General features: G+C 34.9%; 1 protein-coding gene across 1 annotated transcript in view; it reads left to right on the forward strand.

The window, feature by feature from the left end:
- PCLO (piccolo presynaptic cytomatrix protein) overlaps positions 1–13,887 on the forward strand; it is a 368,844-nt gene that overhangs the window by 154,584 nt on the left and 200,373 nt on the right. Inside the window, exon 4 of the mRNA XM_064504922.1 lies at positions 7,541–8,671. Coding sequence (XP_064360992.1) covers positions 7,541–8,671 — 1,131 coding nt within the window. The remainder of the gene's footprint in view (positions 1–7,540; positions 8,672–13,887) is intronic.

A 13,887-nucleotide genomic window follows, 5' to 3' on the forward strand; every position in this document is an offset into this window, starting at 1 on the left:
GTAAAAAAGGTCAAGTGCTTTACAGCAGTGCTTTTCAGCATGCAGAATGACAAGTGATCAATAAGACCATGTGCTAAGGTATCACAGCTTGGAACTAATACCGTCACTGTCAGTGACAATGTTTTTAAATAGGTGGAGGTTAAATATCAATTGTTTGGGATTTTTTTTTTGTTCTGTTTTTCTGTTACACTTTAGAGTTGACATAACTGGAGAGAAGGAAGCTTGATTTTCTTCTTATTTTGATATTAGTTATATCCTTCGACAAACCAACTGGAGTCTTTTGAGAGTTTGGTGCATATACCATAATTGAGCTTTGTAAGCCAGCACAACAATAATTGCCTTCAGTAGTTATGCACAGCAGTACCCGGCCAGGATACAGCTAATACTTCTGCTCATGCTTACAGCAGAAATAGATGAGTGTCTCTCAGTCCTTTCTGCTATATTGGTTTCCCAATGATAAGAGAAATAAAGTATAAAATCCCTATTTTTATCATTAACACTAGCTTTTGTGGCTTTTTAATGTATGTGCCCATAATCAGAAGTCTTTCATCACCACTGCCTGTCACCTAAAAAGTGGTAACTAGGGATATACACAACTCTGCAAAGAAAACAATTTTAAATAGCACACTTTATTTCATACTTGAGATGGTTTAAGAGTAAGCTTGATCAATTAACGACAGTGATGTGAGAAGCTGAGATAACTTGATCTTTCTCAGGAACAAGCTGAAAGCCTTCACGTCAGACAGAAAAGCTGGTTATCTTTTTGCATTGTTCATATTACAGTCTCTGACTGTAATCTCAAACAGAAAAAAAAAGTCATTTTAAGACTAGAAAGGTAGTCTCTTTCTCTTCTGTTGACAAACTTTTTTCTCCATGGATACCTACTTTTCTTTAATTTTACATCTTTCCTTTATCTGAAAGAAGTTTCATAGATTTTTGTGATCTCTCTTTGGAGGCTGTGCTAAAAGCTATGGATGTCTTCAGTGTTATTAATATAATGTATTCTGCTCATGAATACCATTTGTTACAGGAACATAGTTTGTAAAACTGGTAGGATTTTATGGATCATTTTGTTAGCAATTGCATCACAGACAGCTGAACCTCTGGGCTGATTTCAAGAGTCCCTTCCATCCTCGGCTTTGAAAAAGGGCCACTGTGTAGCAAGCGAAACAGGGATCTCACAAGAGGAAGATTGTCTCCAACCTGATGTTACAATATATTTCTCAGGACAGGATGATGTGAAGGCTTCCAAAGCTTGAATACATATCTACTTAAAAAAAAAAAAAAAAAAAAAAAGAAAGAAAGAAAGAAAGAAAAGAAAAGAAAAAGAAAAAATAATCTAGGATGATTCCCCATATAGGGGATTCTTTTTGTCCTGGGCAATTCTTGTACTTATCTGTACTACCCTAGTTTGACTAATCATTTCTTGGTGACACAGGATCAGTTTTCCTGAAATCCTGATATCCTTAGTCTGTAACAGCTCCATTTTTACCTGGAAATTGAATGATATTATCCAAGAAAAATATAAGATTAATCTGAGACAATCTTCCTCCGGTAAGCTCATGTTGCCTTTTAGTAGATTTTTTTTTTTTTTTAATGCATCATTCAATTTACCTTTCTTTTAAATTACGTTGGACTATCAGACCTCTAGTTACCAGTTACACTTTTTTACTCATTTTAAGTGAGGAAAAGTATGAGTTGAACATGAGTAATCTGTGTGTTGCTGAATTTGGATGGATTATGTATATCTCATAACTTCTTGGTGTTTGGTTTCCTATACCAGTATCCCCTAATGAAAGATATTAGCTCATGATTGTATATTTCTACCTCCAATATGATAATTTCCATTCAATATACTCAATTCCAGTCGACATTTAGTTGTGTCCAATCTCACTATCATAAAAAGTGAGATAAAAGCATGTATTATTTGGACCATACCTTTAATTGTGAATCTGTCCTAACTGCATGGTGACCTATATCCTTTATCCTACCAGGCTACCAAATATTCTTTTGTTTGTTTAAAATTCCTTTGCAGTATCTGACTCAACTCAAATTTTGGAAATTCTTTCCACATTCATGCTCTTTCTGGTCTTCAAGGTGCACTTTTCTATGCTCATCAGACTGTTTTCCATTTCTTTATTGCTCTTTCTTTACTCTTTCTGTTCTTTCATGAGTGGTTTACTCATATAGAATCTCAGAAACCTACTGTACATGTTTGCAAAAATAAAAACAAAAGCAATTAAAAATAAGTATCTGGGGTTAAGTTGTCTTTTAGTCTTAGAACAACTAGGTTATACTGATATTTATGCCAGAAATGTTTTCATTTTAAATGTTTGTTTCTTTTGCTTTTGAGAAAACACACACTCAAACTTATGCATAATAAAAAAGAAAAGAAAAAAATGGCAAATTTGAGCAGCAACAAAAATATTTTAGTGACTGTCTATCCTCCTAATATTTTTTGTAAGGCAATTAATAGGGTTTTTTTTTCCTTTTTGTCTTTTCATAGTTATATTCATTTCCTTATAATTACTGCATGGATTGTGATAAAAAGTATTTGGTTTTGCAATGCCCTTATTGTATACAGTCAAATGAGACGGGAAATGATTTCTCAGAGATCTGTTCTTTTTTTCTTTCTTTCATTTCTATACTAGTTATATGGGGGGGGGGGGTTGTTTGTTTGCTTGTTTGCTTTTTTAATGGGAGTGGGAGCAGTGGAGAGGAAGTATTAGGAAGGGATAAAGATATGATCCAACCATGCCAAAGAAAGTAGTTGGTTGTTCTCTAAGTTAGACTACAAGCATTTGCATTCTGATGAAAATTTAGAGAAGGTTTGTGCGGAGAAGTATTTAGCTTCACCTCCATATATATGTCAACTACTCTTAGTTACCTTCAGGTAGAGAAAAATTCTAGTTTAACAATGAGTGGTTACCAGGAGTGGATAACAAATCAATCAACGTACTGCAATGAAAAATCCTTGTTTGGCAGGAAGATGGAATAGTTGACCTATTATTTTTAAATTGAACTCCAATATTGGGATATATGAATAGAAAAACCGGAACTCAGATGCTTAAGCTCTTGTATGACACTTGAAAAACAGACAGTAGCAATGACTGCTGGATGTATGCCCTTTACGTGATGGCAGGTGTTTCTTATAAAACTGAATGAGGAGAACATTGTGACGTGGCTACTGTCCAGCAGTACGTCCAGTCGGGACTGCTGAAAACGCAGAGACAGAGCTATGGAGTCAGTATATTAAAGCGCACTAGTATCACTTATGATACCAATAATCTCTTCTGCAAATTCAGGAACCAAACGGTATGAGGATTTCCTCTAAAGGACTAGGAAGATTTATCTAGCGAAGACTGCTAAAGGAAGACGATGCCCATTTTCCAAGTCCTAATATATTTGGGTTGACAGGCTAACTGAAAAGGTAGCCCAAGGGAAAAGCTTGTATTCAGGGCATGAGGTTAACTGAGGAAAAGACAAGACTAAAACTTAGGCATATGACTTCATAGTACAAAATTTGATTTTACAGAGAACCATTCTGACAGAGAATTAGGAGCTAGGGGCTGGTGATATAAGAAGATACTTATGGGTTCTTTCGTGATCAAATATCCACATGATTATAAACACTTACACTGTATTTTAAAATGCATAACTTGGGAGAAGTATTTGCCACGCTTATATAGCAATGCTAGGATATAAACTGGTAAATAGATACAAACATAACCAAAGTCCATGAGGACAATGCCAAGGGTTAAATCACCGCATATCTGGACAATTTCAGGTCATTTCAGTAGAATCGTTGTGTCAGTACAGCAGGGAGGACTGGGACTTCCATGTCTTGATAAGATTTAGCTCAGTTTTCCAGTTAGCTCATCATCATCTGTCTTTGTTCATTTTAGTTATCAGTATTTCCCATTTTAAGAGACTGTTTCTACTAAGTGGTCAGCACAAAACACAGTCCTTGAACTGAAGAGCTTTACTGTAAGGAAAGAGACTGAGTAGAAACACATAATGAAGTTGAGAGGAAGCAGAGGCTAGGTCGCTGTCTGCTTCGGTTTTTAAACAATTCCTTGCTATTACTAAAGTTACTAAAGATGTTATAAGCAATTCAGAAAATATAGTCCTTGTGAAGGTTTCAATGTAGGGAGGAAAGTGACTTGGTGAATCTAAGAAGGGGTAAGTGTATGAGCAATGAGGAGGTTGTGGTTGAAGAGGTGCTAAATGGGATCTACATAACCAGCAGTGCTAGGAGGAGAAGTGATAAGAGCCAAATGTGGATGTATGAAAAAGATATAATCATAGAGATCCTAGAAACTGGAAATATTGCAGGAAATAAATGAAAATTATGTCATGCACAAACATCACTGTGAAAAGAACGTGTGCATTTAATGTATTAAGTAACATGCTCATTAAGGACACCTATGTAGCATGTATGTGAAAATCAACAAACTCTTGAACAACATTTCATGGTAGAAACCATTTATATTTTTATGAGCTAAGATGGCTAAGGCTAGATTCTCATGCTTAATAACATGTGACTATTACCTTATTCCCATACTCAGGATTAATAGAAACTGTATTAACACAAATAATAGTGGTAATACTTCTACTCATATTCATGAAACAAAGTATTTGTCAGGCTGACTGAGGGGGCTGACTGGTCCACTTTTCTTGTGTTTAAAAGCTTTTTGGACTTCTTTAATATAAAAATTGCCTTTAATATAAAATTGGTCTATTATAATTATCTAGTAATCTTTGTGTAGCAGTTTTTTCAATCTTATGAAAAACAGAATTGAGGATACTGTGAAATCTGTTCTTCTTTCTGTAGTCTATTTTTACTAAACATTATCTGGTATACTTAGTCACCTAGAAACTCTTGATGTTATTAACATCATGATTTTCCATGAGTTTATGGCCAAATTTGATTCTAGCTGCACTCCTTATCTGATATTATAAAAGTCAATTCACAGCATAATTCTGTTTTACGCTATTGCTTTCTAATTTGTAAACAGGAAAAATTATGCTGCCCCAAAAGAGGGAAGAAACTATAGTAAAAATTCCAGAGAAAGCACTAGAAAAGAAATATTTTTTCAAGAAAACTGTTATATTTTACATATTATTCAAAAATGAAGTTAGTTTAATTTGGTTTTTTTTTCTTAATCAGTGCTTCTCAAACAGGTGGCATGGGTAGTTGTAACATTTTATATCCTATGGAAGAGGCTAATGTCCTTTGGGGGACTGTAGTGTCATGCTTTTTTCCACAACAAAACCAAAATGAAAACCAAACCTGAAAGTCTGATATAGATTCCCTTTCAGTTTGGAGTGTCACAGGGTGGAATATTAGGGGCTTAACTACATAGAGCTTATTCAGTGTGTAAACTCCTTTTATTGGGACAAAATTGTCAAATACTTTGTATATTTATTTGTGTCAGTTACTAATACTCACTAGTTTGGTCATTTTTTTTTTTTAAAGTAGGATAGTAAATAGACAAGGCAATTGTTAGATGAGCTGAGTGATAATGCATGCATTTTTGCATTCTTTGTACCTGAAACATAATTTTTCAAAGAAAAATATTTTATACATTAAATAGTCTTTCCTTAGCTGCAGTTCAACAATTATCCTATTCAAGCTTTTCCTGCTAGATTTTGCTTCCCATTCAGTTGTCATTTCATCTGTAATTCTTGTAATTTATTAATCTTTGTATATCACTTGTTAGCTTAATCAGCTATTTTCGCAAATGAGCAGTGCAATAGTACTTTTAATAGATAAAAATAAAAAATAGATTAAGTAAATAAAATAAATAAAATATTAAAAACAGGAAAACTGTAAAGCCATGTAACAATGGGATTTGCATCTGAAATATGTAGACTGACTTCAGAAACTAGGACTTCTGTAGATTGCAGATCCAAAAAGTGTCTCTGACCAGCTAATCCCAAAGTGGTGTAATTTCTGAAGATAACTAAAAATCGTGGTATCCTAGACATACCTGTTCTGCACAAAAAGTTTCTTAAGAACCAAAACATGATCAGACATATCCTGGTTGGGAGGTGAAAGCTGTGCACGTAAGCTCCATCATTAGAGATGCATAGTGAGATGCTTCCCTTCTGCCTTACTATCCTGAAAAGTCAAATGTGGCCGTATCATGACCACTCTATCACACTGTTGTGTTGCTCAGAAGTGTCACATCAATGACAGTGGCACCAACTTCAGATTGTTTAGTGCACAAAGTGCATTCGAGACCTGCTTTGCCCAGAGAGGACTCGAACTCACAGGTCTCATATCCCGGCCTCACCAAGCACTAAGTACTCATGGTAGGAAAACTTGCCACTTCTTTTGTTGAAATTGAGCCTCTCTTTATACAAAAAAAGCAGGATTCGTGGAATCAGGGGGAGAGCAGGGAATCTGATACCTACACCCCTGTCAGTAGAGCATCCTTTGCTGCCACAGGACAGTCCTGCAGTTCCAGGCTCTGCTCCTGGTGTTACCCCATTTATTACTCAGTGATTCTTTCATATGAAATGCATGAATGGTTCTGGAGTTAGACCCTCTCCCAGGTACACCTTCTTCCAACTCAGTGCCACATCTTCTGGGCTACATTCTGACATATCCAATAGTATAAAATTGAACAGTCATCTGTCCTATCATAATATTATCGGCAATATATAATTACTGCTAGAACAATTTTACTCTGTTTTTCGTATAATTTGTTTTCATTAGGTTACTAAGTTCTCTAAATCATAAAAATACAGTAAGTAAACTGATGAGACCTGGTTTATTTATTTATTTATTTTTAGTGCTTTTCTGTGTCTTGGGATTTCATTTTGCTAGCCTACTGCAACTGTATCCAAAACTCCACTGGAAACAGCCTGATTTTCCCTCTCATGTAGTAGACAGGCAATTACCAACAAGATCTTTTGGACAGATATATGCAGTTGTCCTTTTTTTCTCATTTTCAGGGAAGAACAGAAAAAGGAGCCAGTGTGCATCAGGGACTGAGCAGGGAAGGAGAGGAAACAGATGTCCTTCTTTTGGGGCTAGAGCCATATTAAATTTATATACCGATGCATAACACCGAAAACAAGAAAATCCTAGTGAGAAAGATAATTTCTAAAGAGAAACACAAACAACCATGAGTCCCAATCTGTCCCCTTTTCCTCAAATTTCCAAAATTAGAGGGACGTATTGACAGATGATGGAGGCTTTACAGAATGGTAGATGTTAGTTAGATATATATAAGTAAACTTTGTCCATAAAGATCATCAGTGCTTTGGAATGACATAACTGTTACTATTTTTCACAATGTATTTTTGTACTTGTTCAGTTTGGCCTTCTGGAACCTGACATACTTCATTTCTTTTAGAAAGGTCTTGTGGATCTTCCTGCAAGAGCAACAAAATAAACCAAGAAATAATATTTCAATATGCATAGCATTCAAATTAAAAGCATTTTAATGACAACTGTAGCAGCTGAAAACAATACAGTTTTTCTGTTAAGTATTCAAGTTAGTAACTTCATATGTTTATTGTATTATAGGTGCAGGAATGGCTGTGCTTAAATTGCCAGACCCAAAGGGCAATGTCAGGACAACTTGGGGATATGGGAAAGGTGCCACTTCCGAAACCAGTTCCTTCACAACCAGTATCCAAACCACCTGTCCCTCCTCAGAAACAGCCTATGCCTGCTGTCTCACATTCCCCTCAGAAGACTTCCACACCATCCACTCAAACAGCAGAGAAAATAAAAGAAGAACCAGGCATTCAGAAGGAAGTTCCAAAACATCAACAGGGGAGACTGGAAAAAACATTGTCAGCTGATAAAATCCAACAAGGAGTTCAAAAAGAAGATCCAAAACTTAAGCAGGGTAAACTTGCCAAGATACCCTCAGCTGATAAACTCCAGCGTGTCTCTCTGAAGGAAGATCCAAGACTCCAACAAGCAAAACTGACAAAGACACCCTCATCTGATAAAATTTTACATGGAGTTCAGAAGGAAGATGCAAAATTTCAAGAGGCAAAACTGGCAAAGACTTCTTCAGCTGATAAAATTTTACATGGAATTCAGAAAGAAGACCCAAAACTTCAACAGACGAAAATGTCGAAGGCACTGTCAGCTGACAAAATCCAGCCTGCAGATCAAACGGAAGATGCACAACAGGTGAAATTGTTAAAGGCAGTTTCAGCTGATAAAATCCAACATGGAATTCAGAAAGAAGATCCAAGACCTCCAGATGAGAAAATAGTGAAGACTTCTTCAGCTGACAAAATCCAGCATGAAATCCAGAAAGAAGAATCAAAACTTCAGCAGGGGAAACTGTCAAAGACACTTTCAGCAGATAAAATGCCTGCAACAGTAAGTTCAGATCCAAAGAAACCCCTCAGCAAATTGGAAGAAGATAAAAAATCTGTGCTTCTGGAAAAGAAAGCACCACATCCAGAGGACAAAAAAGAGCAATTTAGAGATGTGTCTAAAGACCAAGTTGCCGAACAGAAAGCAGAAGTTACAGCACCCCATAAGGAATTCAAAGCTAAGGAGCAAGAGGAGGATTTGACAACTGGAATTCCACAAATGGTTTCAAAAGCTGAAAAGGCTCAGGAAGAAGAAATCCCTGCTCAGACAGCACCCTTGCCAAGATCTGACCTTGTAGAAGCAGTGAAAGAAAAAACAGTAAGTGGTTTTTTTTTTTATCCTCCCTCGCCCCCCTTGGCTGCAATAAGCAATGTAGAATCCAAACCCTACAGACCCTGTCCTTTTGATCTTCCTGCTCTCTATCTTTAGTTGCTGTGAATGTAATGATGTGTATGTGATGATTCTCAATGATGAAATCAATTACTCCTGTTGAGTACAAGTTTTTGCCAGTTATTCCTATGCTCTATTTTTCAATAATCTTTGCATGATTTTCAGTCTCAAATAACTCAGCATTTGAAACTAAAGAAATGTTCCTGTTTAAATCAACTTCGAACATTTCTGATTTAACTGCTTCTGTAGATTCTCAGGACTTTGGAGCTTAATTATTGAAGCTGGAACATTTTCATAATTCCCAGTCCCAAAAGAAAATAAGATGTAACCATCAGGTGTAGAGCGGTTTGCAATACCAAAGTATAATAAACATTTGAGGAATATTTTGTGGTGCCTGAACATGGTATGTTAAAATATGTAACCTTTACATCTTTTTAATATTTCATTTGTTTATCTCATGTTGAAAAGTATTTCAGGTAGGGTTCTTGATGGGCTCTCTAGTCACATGAATGGATGAATTAATGGTAGCATGTGCTAGAGGGCTGGCTGTGCAGTGATCAACAAGCCATTTATCAGCTGAAGTGGGTAATATACACAGCTTGTGGAGATATGAAAAATGATTTTTTTTTACATAAGTATCCCAAATTAGGTTCTGATTATTCTCATAAGAAAGTAGAAGTAGGTATAATAAAAGTCTTTTGTCTTTGCCAAAGTAAGGTTTTCAAATAATCCCAGACAAAAGAGTCAAGTTTCTTTTCTTGTGATAACCAAGGTATTTGGGCAGAAAAATATTCTGATTTTGAATTTGTGCTGTAGAGAGTTCTGTTAAAACTGTTAAAAATGCTACCATTTTTTGTAAATCAAGTTCTCTGTCTGAAATACATCTCCCATCACATAATGTGCTCCCCCCCAAGGAGTATGGATACCTTTTGATGGTACCAAGAGATATGGTATCACTTGATCGTGTCAACGGAATCCTTGAACGTAAGATACTAAGCTCGAAGTAACATAACTGGAAATCCTCTCCTCTGGAATAAAAAAGGAGACTTAAGAAAGTGGAATATCAATTTGGTTATCACTTATCAAATGTGAGACACTATTGCAGGACTTTATAAGAAAAGTATGTTTAATTATGTCAACAAAAATTTCACTTTGGCGACATTTTCTTTACAACATAAATTAAAATCAGAAAATCTAGAAAGTAGACTTAGAAATAAATTTTATTCTGTTTAAAAATTCCGTCTTTCTGTGGAATAACACTTGTGAGGGAAAGTGTTCATCCAGTACTAGGCTCAGTTCTATCTGGTCATTTTAAAGTTTTACAAAGAGGAGAAAGCGTGTTGTGGTCTGGACAAATCTAAGATTCATATATTTGATTTCTAGACCTGGTAGCAACTGATTTTAATTTTAGATTAATTAATAATTTCTAATAATCTCTTTATATACCACGTGAGATATAAAGGAATATATATTTCACTTCTAATTCACTTATATTTTACTTGCTCCCACTGCCTTTTTATTAAAATCAGGAGTACTTGAGTTAATCTATGGATAGGGCTTGGCTTTCTCTTTCTCATTTTGTTAGACTGTCAAGTGAATATAATACATACCTATTCCCAGTTACCTTTGGAGCACACTTAGCTAAAGTTTGCAAAGCACTTAGTTTCACGCATAAAAGAAAATACATAGATATCCATTGTTTAGATATTTTTAAAACTAGAACACTCTGAAATGCAAAAGAGATTTTGGAAAAGAAATACCTATTTTTATACACAATTTTTTTCTTTTTTTTTCTCTCCTTGGAAAAATCCTTTGATCCAAAAAAATTGTTCTGAAGTAAAGATAAAGCTGATGCCTCAGCTAGTTTTTGTTTCATAAGAATAACTCTGATCTTTTATTTATTGAAGTCTTTAAATATTCTCTGTGCTGCATGATGAACATTGTTGGACACAATTCTCCCTTAGAAAGCATGTGACAGAAGTGAAAAGGAGATAAAAATTTAGGAATATCACACATTGATACCATTGTTGTGGGTAAAAGACAGTATCTAGACATTAAAGAGTATTTCGGGGCAGAATCACATGAAGGATTTCTGTGAGGTGCATTTTTAAGGAAGGATAGAGAGGAAAACCTAATACTTGCTGCACAAGATAAACTGCTGATGCCATTTTATATCCAAATATGTGCAAATAGTAATTAACTGTCTCTTATAGCATTCTCATGAGCTCAGTAAATAGCACTATCCTAATTTTTCAGCAAAAAAATCCCCTGTCACTGCTCAAACAAGACCTGTAAGACACAGAGAGACTGAAGTTCTGATTCTGAATCTGATAAAATTAGTGGAGACCCTTTCTTGAGCTTTGGAAAGATCTCAATGGTATTTAAAAATCTGGTATTCTTTGAAATAACTGAGAGTTAAATTCTGAAACATATTTAAAGATTTGGGCCTCAGAGTATAATTTAAGGTATCATAAATTCATTTTTCTTCCATGCATTCTTTTTTCAGTAATTTTTTATTCAGTAATTTCTTCAAACAGATTTGGAACTACCTTTTTCATGATTTACAGGAGTTCTTCCTGAGAAACCATCCTGTAATATTGGCTGCTCACATGTGCTATAGCAGTTAGCTTTTCTGGCAAGGACATGATAGATGCCTAGAAATCTTGGATAGGCGTGATGTATGACTTTGACAGTAACTGGGAAATGGGTAATTAAGTAAGGGTATAAGTAGTTTAGCATATCTACATAAACACATTACCATGGTGTAAGTTGGACATGCATTTACAACACATCAGCTGTATTGTATAGGTGCCCTTGCTCCTATCTCCTCATGCTTACTCGGGAATGATCGTGTGCTTAGGTTCTGTTAGCGGATAGAAGTTAATATATTGTAAATTGACATCATTATTCTACCACATGCCATAAATGACAAAACACAAACCAGTGAACACAAGCTCCTATAGGTAGGAAGAGGTTTGTCTATAAGTGTTTTTTTCTGGACACAGACAGAGAGTATAAATAAAATGAAGTATTTTGATAAAAGGATTAAAAAATGCAAACACAAATTAAGCAGTAAATGAAGGGCTTTTTTCACTCTCTGAAACTTCTTTTGGGGATAATGTAGATATGTTTATTTCTTCTATAAACAGAATGACCTTTTTAAAATGGTGTGTTCCTCTGCAAAATGAGATTTCTGTTTCGGGCAGCAGAATTTAATCCTACTAACTTCAAACAATTTAAAAAGCTGACAAGACCTTTTTTTTGAATTTCATTTTTCTTTCAATGGAGTTCTGATGTTCTAAAGTAATTAGGATACTAAATATTGTCAAATACATTTTTTTAAAAAAATTGAGTAAGTGTAAGCATAAATGATACTTAGAAGTAAAAACTTTAATACAACAGTTATATGATGCGTTGTCACTGGTATTGTGTGATACTGTAGAAATGATGCTGAAATAGTACGAACATGTCCTACACCAGATTTTTCATTTCATTTTTACCTTTAGTGCAAGTTAAGGGTATTACATTTGCTGTTTTTAAGCAGTCTTAGCCAACCAGCAGCTTACACAAATTCATCATGTCTCAGGAAGATCCTCCCATTGATGTCTCTGCTGGAGCTAAATTTGTCAAGCATCAAAAAAATCACAGTAAGCAAACTTACAGACAAAAGACCATTAAACTACTCTGAAAGGCCCAGTAAGTCAACATGTACCAAAGTAATCCCTACTTTCACCAGAAAAAAGTGATTTTTTTTCTTATTGATTCAAATACATTCTTCATTTTCCAAGAGCTTTTATATATGATCCTTAACAACATTGTTTTCTCAATATTTTGTTATTCATCTTAAAATCCTATGTTGAAAACAGTATGTTACAAGGTCTGCAATGATGCTGTCTTTGCCATACATAATAACCAACCCTGTCCAAAATAGATTACCAGTTATTTAAGAATAGATTTAGCTAATGACAGTATCCTAGCTTTCAGTCTGCAGAATGTGGGGAAAAAATGCACTGTGACCACATATTGTTTTTCATGGGCAAATTGCATGTATATGATGTCAAAATATGAGATAAAATTTCTGCATGACACGTATCACAGGGCAAACAACTATACATACAAAAATGATAGAAAATATATTCATATTGCAGTAGCCTTAAAAAGAAAATTGGATTTGCTCATCACATTTATTCCTAGAGATAAAAGAAGTCCCTCCTTAATGTAGAACCTTATCTTCTCCTTATGGTACAATGTAGCACTCTTTCCCAAAATTTGAGTTCCTATTATTCATAGCAGTGATGTTGTAGTACACACTCTTGTTCGGTCATTAAGTAGATACTACACATCAGACTCATAAATAATGGTGCCGTCACAGACTACAAGGAGAAAGGCTGAAGCTCTTCAATGCCCAGTTATCATCTACCCATTTCTGAGTAAAAATACGTAGTTTACACCTTCTGTCTCTGTTTTGCAAGTCACTCCATCACTACATCTTCTTGTGGAGAACCAAGACCTTACAGACTCACTTTCACCACTAGGACAGAGTATGCCCATCAACTGCTAGGAGACTTTCTGACCTAGAACAACATCTGAATTTTCTAATAGCTCATCTAAATTGATCATGGTATTTGTATTTAGGTATTTTTTTTAATAAATATGAACATATTGGAAATAAAATATAAAATCCAATCAAATGTTCAAGGTTAATTTTTAGTGACGGACATAATATTTCTATATGCAAACATTTTTTTTTGGTTTTAATGAAATGTGTATTTTTTAAAGCATGCTCTTATAAAACGCCCCTTAGATACTTCCTTAGTGTAAAAATAATGTATAAAAAACAAAACTCCATTCCCAACTCTCCTTTATTGTTGACCTTGTTTACAGCTTGTGTGAAGAATATATATGATTCTGTCAGTAAGGGCTGGGGAATATCTTACAGTAAACTCTTTGGAATAAGATGCACTGAAGTGGTAGTGACTTCCCAATAGTCATGTGGGGTACTGTCGGTTTCTCTTTATTAATATCTTAATCACAGCCTTATCATTAGAATTGTCCTCAGAAATATTTGTAGTCACATTTGATTTTTAAATTCAATAATTTTGGCTCTGATAACAGATATTTGGGTCTATCATATTGGCTACCAT

The sequence above is a fragment of the Dromaius novaehollandiae genome, chromosome 1, assembly GCF_036370855.1.
Source record: "Dromaius novaehollandiae isolate bDroNov1 chromosome 1, bDroNov1.hap1, whole genome shotgun sequence".
In the NCBI taxonomy this organism is placed as follows: Eukaryota; Metazoa; Chordata; class Aves; order Casuariiformes; family Dromaiidae; genus Dromaius; species Dromaius novaehollandiae.